General features: G+C 35.6%; 2 protein-coding genes across 2 annotated transcripts; both read right to left on the bottom strand.

Moving 5' to 3' along the window:
• Positions 1 to 262: 262 nt before the first annotated feature.
• On the bottom strand, positions 263 to 2,420 carry LOC141290195 (ras-related and estrogen-regulated growth inhibitor-like protein). Its single transcript, XM_073822393.1, has 4 exons — positions 2,280 to 2,420; positions 2,145 to 2,198; positions 1,979 to 2,055; positions 263 to 1,429 (listed from the first exon to the last, which is right to left on the bottom strand). Exons 1-4 carry the CDS (start codon positions 2,392 to 2,394, stop codon positions 1,013 to 1,015), a joined length of 663 nt encoding a protein of 220 aa, XP_073678494.1. The 5' UTR covers positions 2,395 to 2,420; the 3' UTR covers positions 263 to 1,012.
• Positions 2,421 to 6,552: 4,132 nt separating this feature from the next.
• thap7 (THAP domain containing 7) lies at positions 6,553 to 12,673 on the bottom strand. Its single transcript, XM_073821769.1, has 5 exons — positions 12,624 to 12,673; positions 11,842 to 11,921; positions 11,212 to 11,367; positions 10,935 to 11,063; positions 6,553 to 8,428 (listed from the first exon to the last, which is right to left on the bottom strand). Exons 2-5 carry the CDS (start codon positions 11,919 to 11,921, stop codon positions 6,898 to 6,900), a joined length of 1,896 nt encoding a protein of 631 aa, XP_073677870.1. The 5' UTR covers positions 12,624 to 12,673; the 3' UTR covers positions 6,553 to 6,897.
• Between the last annotated feature and the right edge of the window lie 2,758 nt (positions 12,674 to 15,431).

The following is a 15,431-nucleotide window of genomic DNA, read 5'->3' as shown; positions in this document are numbered from 1 at the left end:
CCAGTAAAATCTGAAATGTGAGCACAGTGAATTAATAAATTAAGGATGCAATTGTCTATGGTCTGAATAGTGACTAAAGTCAGAACTATAAAAATTAATACTAAAACACACACAATCTGCATATTCCTGCTATCAGTGTTATTTTTATGCATTTGACAAAATGTATTGTTTGTCGCATACTAAAGTACCTAAAAACGCAACTGAGATAAAGTATTTCTCATGTTTTATTATAAAACAATATAAGCATATGTTTTTACACTTGCAATATATACAACGATCTGTGTTTGACAGTTTGCCTCACCAATGCATCGAACAAAACAGTTGGAAAACAGTCATTTGCAATGCAATATTCCACCACATCACTGCAATTTATGGCTGTAAAAAAAAATGTTTATGGCTGTATGCATGGACAACTTAGGGCAAGACTATTGAAATATGAACATTTTCACAAAGAAATGCTACATTGTTACAATATTCACATATTGTGTTAGAGGCCACATTTTAGAATCAGTCTCATTTAATTGCATAGGGACTTAATATTAATAATAAATAATTGAGCCACCAGTTGCACTTATTAGCTACAGTAAAACTGATAGTTATACAAAGAGAGAACTGACAGTTTACAACATATTGAAAAACAGTGTGCAATGAGACAGTTCTGCTTTTATATTCAAATCTAACTGGAACATTCTTAGAACATTCCAAAATAAGGGGCCGTTCACATAGAACACGTTCCTGCATTCCAAAACGGAATGAGAAACGTGAAGTTAAAAAGTCTTTTAACTTGACTAATGCCTTAGGAGTAATGCTCATGACATAAGATGCAAAAAAAAAAAAAAATCCAAAGATGTCCGTCCAGCAAATAAAAACCACACAGATGATTGTTACGTGAACCGTAAGATTGTCAACTTGCAAAAATGCAGTTGAGATCAATTATCAGTCTTTGTTCCAATATGGATTCCATAAAGGGCTTATCCCTGATTCGTCCACCGCTTTAAGGGGAAACATGAAGCTACTCAGTCCGCTTTCTTCCAAACACTGCCGACATGCTCCTCACGATACCTTTGAACCCTGCAGGGCCCTTCTTGAGCGCCCTCGCCTCTCGGATGAGCTCAAAGAGTTCGTGAAACACCATCAGCACTCCGTGATACGTCTCAGCAGCGGAGATCTCAAAAAAACCACAGTCCGCAGAGAGCGCCAACAGCCGACCCTCCTCACTGGATACTGTACGTCTGTGCTGGAGGTCTCTTTTATTTCCCACAATGATGATCTGAGCTGTGCTGGCCAGTTTTTGCTTGGCTTGTCGTATGCACTGCACTTGTTGCCGTACCACGTTGAAGCTGGCACGGTCACAGATGCTGTAAACAAGGATATAGCCATCCGCCCACTGCAGCTGTCTGTCGCTGATGTATCCCGACTCCTCGCCATTCTGAAACAAAACATTTATGCATTACTTCTAATTACTTTTGAGTTGCTACACTGTAAAAAGTTTTCACCAGATTCAACTTAAAAACCTTAAAAAAAGTTCAGCAGCTGCTTTAAAATTTTAAGTTAAATCAGCTTAAAACTATAAGTCATTTGAACTTATCACAATAAAAATTAGTTGATGTAACTTGTGAGTTGAAATGACTTAAGTTGATGTAACTTAAAATGGTAAGGCAGCTGCTAAACTTAAGTTTTTAAGTTGAAACTGGTGAAAACCTTTTACAGTGTAGTTCCATATAAGTTTACTAGCAGCTATGCATAATATACTAGTACTTATATCTTAGATGCTACCAACTATTCCAAAAAGTTTATTTTATTTTTTTAGAAACTAGACAAATTTATAAGACACAAATGTCTATTCCAAGTCCCAACTTATCAGCAGATAATATGAATAGTAGTTCGGTTTAAGGAGTCAATGTTAAAACAGCTTGCCATATGTCATGCAAAACATTTTTAAGCATTATTTTATCTGCAATATCCAAAAGATGCTTACCTGCGGGCAAAGTGAATCCCATATGTTGAAACAAATATCACGGCCGTCGATCTTGTCAGTATGGCTGTATATTGATTCTGTGAATGAAAATAAACCGTTGAGCAAAACGAACGCTGTTTTATTGCAAATCACACTGGAAATCAATGCAGTCAGTAATGATGCTTACCTATATCTCCATATTCTCCTATGAACCGCCTGGTTAGAAAGCGCACGGTAAGAGCTGTGAAGAAGAGGAAGATATGGTTAGTGCTCTAATTCAGACTAAATGCATAAAGATATCAACATTTGTTGCAGAACTTACCAGACTTTCCAACGTTCTCAGCTCCGAGTAACAAAATGTTGGCTTCTACTTTCTGCTGGTTGCCTTCCATGGTTTTGCTGCTGTGGCGAATGCGTGATTTCACTTGAACAACCATTGGTGGTTAGTAAAGCTTGTTGGTAGAGTCACAGAGAGAAGGTGCTGAACTTAGAGAACCTCAAGGCAGAAAGCGTGTTTAAATAGGCTCGATATGTGTGGGCGGGGCTTTCTCCAGACTGACCAATCAGAGCGAAGTGCGTGTGTTGTTTTGGAGCGTTAATTTAGAACATATTTTCTCAGCACATTTGAAAGCATTTTTTAAATTCATTTAACATTAGTAAAACAGATTTTTTTTTTTTTACTTTATCTGCCATTGTTAATCTTCCTATATGAAATATTTGGATGAAGCAGATGGCAAGTTACTTAAAATAATAATATAATGTACATTAATTCGCGAGATACATAATTTATTGTTATTATTGTTGTTGTTTTTATTATTACAACTCAAGTGTATCAAATTTCTTCAACGTTAGATAGCTGCTGTGGTTCTTGTCAAGGCATGACACCAATCCAGCGAAGGGCTATGAATTGCAAATGCTTCTAATGACAGGTTGTCTTTAGCAAGTAATTACCACGACATTAAATTAGCAATTCAACACAAACCAATAGCCCTTCTCGTTCTGTCATGGCAAATGCTTTGCCTTTTTCATGACAATACTAGAGTACTTCAGCTTGCTTAGTAACCTCTAGATGCAAAATGCTTTAAATTAGCATTTTTTTCGCTGAAAAATATACACACTGTTCAGGTCCTTCTCTAACCCTCACTGCTGTACTTATACTATGAAATATTAGCTATCTTCTCAAATTGTGCCAGTTTTGACATCAACATATTGTATTCGCCTATTTAATATAGAGTGACGCCTCGTGGTCGCATTTAACAATTTCTACTTTTATTTTGGCCTAGACAACATTTGTCATTCGTCATACACTGCCAGTCAAAAGTTTTTTTTCCCAAAATACAGCAAAAAAGGAATATTGTAAATTATTTTTACTATTTAGAATAACTGCTGTCTATTTGAATATATTTAAAAATGTAATTTATTCCTGTGATCAATTTTCAGCAACATTACTCTAGTCTTCAATGTCACATGATCTTTCAGAAATCATTCTAATATGCTGATTTGCTGTTCAAGAAACATTTACTATTACTATCAATATTATCTTCTTCAAATTTTTAAAACTCATGCAACATAAAAAAAGCCCTTAAACTGTAATCTTTTGAAGGTATTTTTGATGGAGAAGCCCCTTGTATTGTATTTTAGCTTTGTATGTATTTATGTTTGTATTAATTTTTCTCTCTGGGTTTTTCTTATGTATATTTAGTTTTGTTATGCTGCTATTTGGACTTCTTGAATTGTATTCAAATTGTTCTTATTGTTGTTTATTTGGTATTTTGTATGATCTCTTTAAGCAAAAAAAAAAAAAAAAAAAGATTATTATCAATATTGTAGTAAATTATAACAACGGTTGAGTAATTTCTTTTCAGGATTCTTCGATGAATAGAAAGATCAAAAGATCAATGTTCACCTGAAATAAAAAGCTTTTGTAACAATTTACACTATAGGCCTACCATTCAGTAGGAGTCAGTATCATTTTTGGGGAGAAGGAAATTATCATCACGTTTTGACATTTATACTGTTACAAAAGACTTCTATTTCAGATAAATGCTAAAAAATCTCCTTTTCAACATAATACAATTAATAACAATAAACGCTTTTTTGAGCCCATAATCAGAATTTTTAAAGGATTTCTGAAGGATCATGTGACTGGAGTAATGATGCTAGAAATTCAGCTTTGAAATCACAGGAAGAAATTACATTTTAAAATATATTCAAACAAAAAACAGTTCTTTTAAATATTAAAAATATTTAAAACGTCCCGTTTTTCCAATTTTTTAAATCAAATAAATGCATGGGCTTGATGAGCGAAAGAGATTTCTTAAAAAAAATCGTACTGTTCAAAAACTCTTCAACACGATTTGCTCGGAAATTGATGAAAAAAATACGTAATGTATTTAGGTTTAAAATAAAATGTAACAATCAAATACAAATGAATCCACTCATATTTTAAGACTTAGGAATGAATTCTTTCTCGACAGTCTTGTCTCGCTGCTCCCCCTGGTGCTCACATTAACAAATGACGGTGAATAAAGCACATTTTACAAATAGCTTAGCGAAAACAGACATTAAAAAGCAGACTAAATTTAAATTAGTCATAAATACAGTGTTGGTGAATCTTGAAAATTACTTTTTGAGATTTAATGAGAGGAAATTCACATTAGCCTATGGTAATACGGGCAGTTATGGTAATAATGTCCATTGTTACATGCAAATCGACAGTCACTTGAGGCACTACGTGCAATTTGCGGATTCAGTCACATGGACATATTTTAACTCCTTTATTTAGCCAGTGCAAATGGACACTATAGAGATTCACCTTCGAACTTAAAAGATAATAATAGAGTGTTTAAAGGAACTTACCTCAAATAGCCTATGCTAAAATGGGCAGAAATAGAAGATCCCTTAGTGGTTGTAGGTTTTATATTAATTTGTGGTTATCTGGAAACCAAATCACCCTTCTCTTGCTTTCTTAGTTTAAAGAATACAAACTAAAGTTCTGTATACCTTCAGTCAACACAGTTGAAGTCAAAACATACACCTTGCAGAATCTGCAAAATTGTAATTATTTTACTAAAATAATAAGGGTCATATAAAATGCATCTTTTTTTATTTATGTAGTACAGACCTGAATAATACATTTCACAGAAAATAATGGTGAAAAATTAGTAATGTTTCAGTAAGTTTAGATATGCTTTACTCCTGAATGATCCCCAGCTGTTTTTTGTTTAGTGATAATTGTTTGTCCTGAACAGTTAAACTGCCTGCTGTTCTTCGGAAAAATCCTTCAGGTCCTACAAATTTTTTGGTTTTTCAGCATTTTTGTGTATTTTGAACCCTTTCCAACAATGACTGTATGATTTTGAGATCTATCTTTTCACACTGAGGACAACTGAGGTACTCAACTATTACAGAAGGTTCAAACGCTCACTGAAGCTTCAGAAGGAAACACAAAGCATTAAGAGCAGGGAGTGAAAACTATTTATATTTGAAGCTCAGGGTAAATTTAACCTATTTTGTCTTCTGGGGAACATGTAAGTATTTTCTGTAGCTTCTGAAGGGCAGTACTAAATGAAAAAAAAAAAGAAAATGTATATATATTCATTCTGTTCAAAAGTTCAAAAGTATACGAGTTCCTCAGTTGTGTGAAAGAGTTCACAAAAATGCTGAAAACCCAAATAATTTGTAGGACCTGAAGGATTTTTCTGAAAAACAGCGGGCAGTTTAACGGTTCAGGACTCAAGGGACTCAACAATATAATAAAAAAACTGTATTAAGAATCATTTTTATAAATTCAACTATTATTTTTGTGAAATATCTTATTCATGTCAGTACTAAATAAAAAATATCATGCATTTTGTATAATCCCTCTTATTTTGGTAAAATAAATAACATTTTGCATATTCAGCAAGGTGTATGTAAATTTTTGACTTTAACTGTAGATCCTCAAAATTTGGTGTATCCTTTTTTTAAGCACTCACTGTACAATAAAGTCACCCTAATTTATATTTACAATAGGCCTACATATTTTTCAGTAAACAATTCTTGGCCAAAAGCAATGAAATCTCCCTAGGATGTTTACACAACCTTTTAAAAGTTGGGGTCTGCAAAAATTTATATAAAAGATTTTTTTAAATAGCTTCCATACAATGATTTGAAAGTTTCTAATGCTCACAAAGGCTGCATTCATTATTAATTTATTTCTGTGATGCAGCATTTGCTGACTTGGCAAAAACAAAATTGACAATAGTTTTCATTTAATTACTTAAGAATAATTAAAATATTATCAATGTTTTAAAAATCACACTGATCCCAAACATCTGAAAGTGGTATAGGTAAATGGGATAAAAAGAAACTAAGCAGGGAAAGCACATCAATCTTTGGCCTCACAAATATTTAAATCAAGGTCTATACGTAAAACATTAACTAGTTCTATAACCTGTGCATACTAGTCATGTTTTTACTTCAGAACTTATGTAATGTGTGTGTTATTGTTATTCTTCTAATAAGATTAGAAATGATAAGGATAATGATTAAAATCTTTGGAGTCCATCCCAAAAAAAACACAGGATGTGCAGTTAATATTTGTCTGTTTTTTATGAAAGGAACACTTGATCATCACGGTTGAGGGCACAAACAGTTCAAAACCCAGAAAACAGACTACGGACAAACTTGAATTAGACTGATCTAAAGTGTCGTTTTGTGTAAAATGAAGCATTGATGTGTATTAATGATTGCAATTTACAAAAAACTGCATACATACATAGTAACTGATGTTTTATTGAATTAGGGCCTTCCAAGTGAAACACCAAGATGTTATGTTTTAACAATAATTGGAATTCTTATGAAAATGATGCTGAGGCCTCAGAAATATCTCAAATGAAGAGTCTGTGCATGTGCAAGTGGATAATAAAAAATATATTTAAAATGTCACGTTGATCAGCTCAGTCAATAAACTCGCTGCTAAGCTGAAGCTGAAACCCCTCTAAATGCTCCTTCAGTCTCTCTCTGACATCCGCCGTGGGCCTCAGGTCCGACTGATGCGTCAGCTGACCGTTTTCCCACCCTGTAACCGTCAAGGCCGTGGAGTCACACTTCACACTCAATCCATCCCTTTCTTCAGCATCCTTTGACTGATATCTCTCCAATATCACCTGAGGCTGCACAGTCTCAACATCAACCCTGTTCCTTTCCCTCGCTTCGGCGGGAACCGACATCAGAAGGACGTGATCATCAGCCCTCTCCTGTACCCAGAAGAACTGCTGTCCCTGCTCCACTTCCACGTCGTTTTTTTCCTTAGTGGCGAGGTCAGGGAGAAGAAGTCCTTGTTGTGGCTGAAGCACTTGGATTTGCTGCAGCTGGAAAGGTGCAGAAGTTTCCTGTAGTGTGGTTGAGTACTGAATAGGTCCAGGCGAAGTGTGCATGTCAGTTTGTGGATGCAGTAGAGCGAGTTGCTGAACCGCTTCTGCGTTATCGTGGAGCTCGAGAGATGTTTCCTCATCTGTGTTCAGCTGCTGCGGTTGCAATTCCATGGTGACAACCTGCATTGTGTCCTCATTCTCTGCGCTCTCACAATAATATAAATAATAGCTTTGTTGCTCCACAGGTGCCACATCAGTTCTTGAGTTCTCTGACTTTTGTTCTTTCAGCACTTTGGCTTTCCTTTTGATTTCTGGGACTCTCTTAGGCTTATGTTTTGTGCGAGTTCCTTGAACCTCATCAGCCCCTACAGTTGCTTCTTTGTATCCGCTTACTTTGTTTCCTTCATTGTCTCTTCCGCAATAAAAGCAGCACCCTTCTTCTTCTTCCGCTGTGACTTTTCCTTTCGCCTGTGTCTGCCCGTTCCAACTCTCAGCCAGAAGGTCGATTTCATCAGTTGTGCCTTCATTTGCACTCTCCTCCAATCCCTCGAGATCCCTGCAACCTCTCTCCACTTTAGCCCCCTGTCCCTTTTGAGCGGCCCAGCTTGAAAACCTGCCTCCTCGGGCCTCCTTTACTCTTGGCCCATCTCTTGTGCGAAACAGAGTACTTCTAAGGCGGTTCTCTCTGAGGCGTAGTAATGCATGGCGTAGGCGGTTCTCCCGCCGTCGGGCAGCACTCAGAAGGCGCAGTGATTTTTCCAAGCTGTCGATGGCTTTGTCGTAGCGCTTGCGCCACACTAGAGGGCACAGCTGAGCGTAGTTGTGCTCTTTCGGCAAGTAAAAGCCAGGAGGAGGGGGGAGACGTCTCATGTAGCACGATGGAGAAGGTGGACGAGGAGGAGGTTGAGGAGAAGAGGGGTCAGGCGGTGGGCCATCTAATGACGTCTCTTCAGAGGTTTGAGGAGCCTCAGATGAAGGCTGGAGAGGAGGCTGAGCATGCTCGTCCTCCCCTTCGCCTTTTTCACACTCATTTTCTGCTACTTTTTGCACAGCAGTCTCATTGTTGGAGATCTCCTGGTTTTCTGAGTCTTCGTTATTGGTGGAAGTCTTGACACTGAAGAGAATTGGTTTAAAATATTTAGTCATTACATTTACATTTAGTCATTTACCAGACTCTTTTATCCAAAGTGACTTGAGCATAATAGAAACAATGAAAACTACAGTTGGGGACGGAAAGACAAGAATTGCAATAGGGATGGATAAAACTTCAAAAGGCAATGATGTCATTGAATAAATATGCGCGCCGCACGTTTCAAAGTCAAAATGCGGCACTGATGTCTTTATATGAATATATCTGAAGGGAACCGACTGTCCTCAGAAACATGTCATTGGCATTTTCATTTCATGTCTGATAAAACAGCTTTAATGCCGCTTTGTGTGCAGACATTACTAGGTAAACCCTAATATTTCAGCGCTCCTAAAGCACCAACTTATGACAGAGTATGAATTTGCCCTTCCAATTTTTCAGCTGTTTATGGTCAGATTATTGCAAATATCGACCCATGTTTTTATGCAGCAAACACATAAGAGTTGTAAATGTGAAAGGAGTTAATGTGCTTTATAAAAATCTAAACAATTAAGACAGTAATATTTATGTTTTAAATAAATATAATAAATGATAATACTTGATTTATCCCTTTTAATGGTATAAAGGCTGAAACGCCATTGTATACGATTTTTTGTTTTTTGTGAAAACCTGTATCTGAACTGTAAATCATGCCATTTTATGGCTTAATATGTTCCCGTACATTGTCCAACCCCACTCATACTGTGTTAATTTTACTTGTGCAGCTCTTAAAAAGGGTCATAAATTGCCATAAATTGATATTTAAAAATTCTGCAGATACACTGTAAATAGTGAAATAAAATTAATTCCTTGATATTCGTGTACTAAAAATATTTTTGATTGACATTTAGACTCCTATCTGTTTTTTTTTTTTGTTTATTTTAAAAAATGTGTCTTTTTTATTTGGGCTAGTTAAATTAATTTTCGGGCTACCAAAATCTGAAGAGTACCTGCCCGATGGGCTACCAGAGATTTTGACATTTTGCGAGCCCTGACACAGTTCACATGGCAAGGCTATTTATTTTATATAATGAATAAAAAGAAAAGAAGTAGATAAAATAGAAAAAGAATAGTGAATGCTAGTGTTAGGAAGTCTTTTAAAAAAAATAAAAAATAAAACTAGAACAAGTCGAAAGAATAGAAAAAGAATAGAGAAAGCTAGTGTTAGAGGCTTTTTTTAAAGGAAACAAGTAGTTAGAAATTGAATAGAGAGTGCAAGTGCAAGAGGGTATTGTGTTTTTTTAATAAAAAAAGGAAAACAGAATAGAATTAGATTAGAGTGCTAGAGTTAGAGGGTCAAATGAAGATGGAAGAAATGTGTTTATAATATAAACATATGCATGTTTATTATTTTAAACAGGTTAAAAACATACATAGACTAAAATAACAAACTCTTGTGAAAAAAAAAAAGAGTATTTATCTGGAAATTAACTACTAAATAGTATATACTTAGATGTTACACTTAATTGCAGGTTATTTGTAATGAAATAAAAAGGTATTATAGGTTAAATGCAATTAGCTCACCCCAAGAATGTTTTTTTGACTTTTAAGTAGGACTTAAGTACAGTTTAAGTACTTGTGTTTAAAATATGGTTAAAGTGTCCTGATGTATGTAATGACAAATAATTATATTTAAAACATTTAAAATTAAAATATAATTGAATGCAATTTCCATTAAAATATATTTCAATATATGAGGTTCTATCTGACATTTTTGTCAAAATTGAGTTATTTACAATTTCTTATTCTATGACAACTTATTTACATTATTTGGTGTTTCTTTTGTAAGCTATGTACATTTGGGGGCTTTTTTTAGAAAACAAAAATGGTTCTATCTACAGAAGTCTATGGAACGCAAAAACTTTGAAGCTCAATATCTCGAAAGTGCTCAGAATGCAGATAGAACCTTATAATTCTAAGGTGACGATATCTGCAATTATACATTTGCAATGACAAATTTACAATTTAGTATTATCAATTTAAAATACATTAATTTTAAATGTAATATCAAATAACATTACAGTTAAAATCAGACACGTGTGCTTTAGTATGTTAGTAAACAGATCAAAATAAGTGTGAAAAGCATAACAAAAGATTATTAAAACATGATAATTCATGTACTTTAATGTACAACATTACAAAGTGCACTTTGTTACCAAACATAGTAATTTTTCAGTTTTTACACTATAAGTGCACACTGAATACAATTAAAGGGATAGTTCACCCAAAAATTAAAATTACTCCATGATTTACTCACCCGCAAGTCATTAAGTGTATAGGACTTTCTTCTTTCAGACGAATACAAACAGAGTCATATTAAAAAACATCCTGGCTATTACAAGCTTTATAATGGCAGTGAATGGCTGTTGAGATTTTGAACTCTAATAAAGTGCATCCATTCATTTTTGGGTGAACTATCCCTTTGAACACAATTTTTTTTTAAAGAGAAAGCAAACTAAAAAGAGGTGATTTGTTGCAGCTCTGTGTAAAATACCTGATATGTTTGTCCACATTTCGAGGTCGGCCTCTCCGTTTTGTTGTGCATTTCCCAGCATTTCCTCTTTCGTGAGGCTGAATTTCAAATACAGTGGGAATTGCATCATCCTTCAGTCTGCGATAGCCACTAAAAAAAGAGAAAATCAAAATAGTTTATTTATTTGTACCTACATTGTAATACATTGTATTTCAACAGCAGAACTACACCGAAAACTTTTTTGTTATTGCTTTTTTTGATACTGAAGGAAATGTTAAGTGCGCAATAATATTCAGACCTGACACCAGAGAGTTCAAAGCTATCAGGGGTGAAGTGTTTAGAGCAGAAATAGATGAAACCACTCTGGGGGTCCCACTGTCCTTTTCCCTCAGGACCTTTGCGACGAGAGTTGACAATCCAAGTTGTGCGTCGAGGGTTTCCCTTTTTTGGCAATCTGGAAAACATAATAAACAACATTAACAAGTTAAGTTCATTTAATTACCCCCTGAACAACTACTTTTGAGACTTCTTTTACACAAGTTCAAATGATCATTAACAGGTAGTTCCGTGAATTGGTCACTAGGAGGCAGATGTGAATCATTATAGTTTGTTTCGAGATAAAGAAAATTTTACATTTTGATTCAGAGTGCATGGCAGTATACAAACCCCCATACTGTACACTTAATGCTGAGTCATTACATAAACTTTTTATTGCAGTTGTTACTATGAAAATTAGTTTCTTAATACTTAATCAGAATGAAACCACCTAAACGTCTGTGGAAATCTTAAGATGTTGTATAGCAATAGTTCACAACTGGTGCGTAACAGGTCTGTTCTAAAAGGGTCAGGAACAGCAGGAGAAAGAAAACACTAAATGCAAACAATAATAAGTGATTTGCACTTCTGATTTGGAAATATCTATGTGCACCTGTGAAAAGTAATTCCAGATTTCCGGATGTCTTTTGTGTCCCGTGACTTGCAACCTACAGCAGAGCAGTGTCTTGGCATCTAGGGAAAAACAAAAACAAATTTTAATCAGATTAATACAAAAATAACACCACATGCACACTAAAGAGGTGGCCAACTTTTATCACACTACACATTCACACTTTTTTTAATCAAACAAATTTATGACACATTTACTGATCAAATAAAACGCTATTATCACTTGTCAATAAGACGCAGTTAAATGAAAATTGTAAAAATGCTGTATAATACAGTGACATGGTAAAAATGTTAAAATTACACCAATAATAATAAAGAATTTAATAATTAAGCAATATATTTATTCATTTATTTTAGGTTTTGACAGACTGGTCCTCCAGACCTAACACGTTTTCCAGAGTTGATTTAACAGTTACTCTAAATTGTGTGCCTGTTACTTGCTGTCAGTCCATATGTTGGTAAGAGACCATACGTCGTAAACTTTTCTGTTTTAGCAGTATTTCAAGCAGCCGACTATAGACGATCGACCGTATCGATATGACTTGATGTCAGCTCGTGTATATAATGTGTTTGGGACTATAGTGTCGTCTTTAGGTAACTACATAGCAGGCTACTCAACCAGTCTAACGTTATACCTAAGGCGGTAAATAACAAGTTGGTCATCTAAAATCAATACAAACCCAGGCTATTGAATACAAATGCTAGCTGCATTTCTGGAAAAAATATACAGCGATTTCTATCTTCAAAATCACACTTAAAACTCACCACAAAGGCCTGCGACCTCACGAAGATGGCCGTCTTCTTCTTCCTAGGCGCTGTAGATTAGACCCGCCTTTCTGCAGCAGCCAATCAGAACTGTGTATTACTGTGACGCTGCGAATGCGAGAGGACGTATTTTTGTTTTTTGAAGGGACGGACAACGCTGATATCGTTGTTTTATAAGTTCTTTAGTCACTAACGTAACCTAATTTATCCTAAACAAATATAAATAAATAAATGTAGTTTTTTATAATGTGCACTTGGAGTAAGAGGATATAGGCTTAGCAAGCACACAACAGCATATAGCTATGCTTGCATTATTATAAATCACCTTTGATTTAAAACAATTCCTTATTTATTCCATTCTAGCAGAACTGATTTTAACATCATGATGGTGAATCTCTTGTGAGGCCTAGTTATTTTGATATAGCGACTAATAGTACAATGTGCACAAGCGTATAGTTATTGCTAAAGTAAGTTTGATTCTCTCAAGTCTCAAAGTGGTGTGCATGATAGAGATAAGTGCTAAACGCACTTCACTTTAGCTCGAATAATGTGTGAAACGCTGAAGATCAGAAACATGCTTACAAACCACAGACACTTAAATATATGTCAACAATACTAAGAAATGCACAGGAAATGTAGCTTCCTGGAGTTGTAATATGAGCAAGCAATAATATTAATTGCAAGGTTGTTTAAATTTTCTTGCACTCATAATATACAACAACTTAGGCCATATGCATTGTCTGTTTTGTCTTAAGTCTTAATCTTAATTTCATTTACTAAATTTATTGCTGCACTGAATAAAGTTTTCACCAGATTCAACTTAAAAACCCAATTTCAGCAGCTGCCTTAAAATTAAATCAGTTGAATCAGCTTAAAACAAGTAATTTGAACTTATTACAACAAAAATGAGTTGATTTAACTTAAAATTTTAAGGCAGCTGCTAAACTTAAATTTTGAATGTAATACCATATAAAGCCCTTCCTGATGGCAAACCATGCTCATCCACTCAAATTGATATGCCTCAAAGAGAATAATCCTTCAACCAGTTTCTGTAGTAACATAACTGATTTTAATTGGTTGATGAACATTATAAAGTGTGCATTTACTTTATAGTAACTTATGAAGTAGTGAAAGCTATAAAGTGCCAAAATATTTAAGTTCTTTTAAAGGCCCTTACAGCCTAAAACAGCAAAATAAAAAAAGAACCAAAACCAACAAAGACAGTGACTAAGCAAAAATGAGCAACAACAGAAAAGCTCTCTCTCTTTCTCGCTCTCTGCATGTATAAGTCTGTTCACTTGGCGGCAATATTTGCAACGCCTTCTGACTGTTATTTGGGGCCTGCAAGACCAAGTCCTATCTGCTTGAATAAGGAAATTCTAAAATCTCAAAAGCTGCTTGCCACACTCACATTTAAATAACATATTTGAAATGAGCTACAAAATCTGACATACAGTGAGGTCAATAAGTATTTGATCACCCTGTGATTTTGCAAGTTCTCTTACTTCTACAATTTTCAGCATAGGTGCATTTCCACTGTGAGAGACAGAATCTAAAAATAAAAATCAGGAAATCACTTTGTTAACATTTTTAACAATTTATTTGTGAATTACTGTGTCAATTAAGTATTTGATCACTTGAGTCAATTTTTTTTAATATTTGGTACAGAAGCCTTTGTTAACAATTACAGAGGTCAAACAGTTCCTGTAGTTCTTCACCAGGTTTGCACACACTGCAGGAGGGATTTTGGCCCACTCCTCCATACAGATCTTCTCTAGTTCTGTCAGGTTTCGTGGCTGTCGCTGAGCAACACAGAGTTTCAGCTCCCTCCAAAGATTTTCTATTGGATTTAGGTCTGGAGACTGGCTAGGCCACTCCAGAACCTTGATATGCTTCTTAGGTTTTCTTGGCATGTTGGAAGACCCAGCCACGACCCATCTTTAATGCTCTGACTGAGGGAAGGAGGTTCCCGTTCATCCTCTCCTTAATACAGTGCAGTCGTCCTGTTCCCTGTGCAGAAAAAACACCCCCAGAGCATGATGTTTCCAGCCCCATGCTTCACTGTAGGTATGGTATTATTGGGATGATACTCGTCATTCTTCGTCCTCCAAACACGGCGAATGGAGTTAAGACCAAAAAGTCCTACTTTGGTCTCATCTGACCACAGGACTTTCTCCCATGACTCCTCTGGATCATCCAGATGGTCCCTGGCAAACTTCAGACGGGCCTGGACATGGGCTGACTTAAGCAGGGGAACCTTCCAGGCGATACAAGATTTTAAACCATGACGTCTTAGTGTATTACTGATAGTAGCCTTTGAAACGATGGTCCCAGCTCTCTTCACTGCATTGAACAGCTCCTCCCGTGTAGTTCTGGGCTGATTCTTCACCATTCTTAGCATCATTGATACCCCACGAGGAGAGATCTTCCATGGGGCCCCAGTCCGAGGGACATTGACAGTCATCATTAGCCTCTTCCATTTTCTGACAATTGCTCCAACAGTTGTTCTTTTTTCACCAAGCTGCTTGGCAATTGCCCCGTAGCCCTTTCCAGCTTTGTGAAGGTCTACAATTTTGTCTCTTGTGTCTTTTGTCAGCTCTTTGGTTTTGCCCATGTTGCTACTTAGACTTTGGCTGATTGTGGGGTGCACAGGTGTCTTTATGACAGCTAACAACCTCAAACAGGTGCTACTAATTTAGAATCATGAGTGTAGCTGGACTATTTAAAAGCAAAAAGGTATTTGAGGGTCAGAAATCTGGCTGATAAGCAAGTGATCAAATACTTATTTGACACAGTAATTCACAAATA

The sequence above is a fragment of the Garra rufa genome, chromosome 17 (assembly GCF_049309525.1).
Source record: "Garra rufa chromosome 17, GarRuf1.0, whole genome shotgun sequence".
Classification (NCBI taxonomy): Eukaryota; Metazoa; Chordata; class Actinopteri; order Cypriniformes; family Cyprinidae; genus Garra; species Garra rufa.
This window is presented reverse-complemented; position numbering and strand designations above follow the sequence as displayed.

Excerpts from the sequence above, each read along its gene's own strand:
- thap7 (XM_073821769.1), bottom strand. The coding sequence starts at position 11,921 with ATGCCAAGACACTGCTCTGCTGTAGGTTGCAAGTCACGGGACACAAAA. Across the intron at positions 11,368-11,841 it reads TCTGGAATTACTTTTCACAG|ATTGCCAAAAAAGGGAAACC; the intron begins GTGCACATAGAT and ends TATGTTTTCCAG. Across the intron at positions 11,064-11,211 it reads TTTGAACTCTCTGGTGTCAG|TGGCTATCGCAGACTGAAGG; the intron begins GTCTGAATATTA and ends CTCTTTTTTTAG.
- LOC141290195 (XM_073822393.1), bottom strand. The coding sequence starts at position 2,394 with ATGGTTGTTCAAGTGAAATCACGCATTCGCCACAGCAGCAAAACCATG. Across the intron at positions 2,199-2,279 it reads TGAGAACGTTGGAAAGTCTG|CTCTTACCGTGCGCTTTCTA; the intron begins GTAAGTTCTGCA and ends TCTTCTTCACAG. Across the intron at positions 1,430-1,978 it reads GGGATTCACTTTGCCCGCAG|AATGGCGAGGAGTCGGGATA; the intron begins GTAAGCATCTTT and ends GTTTTGTTTCAG.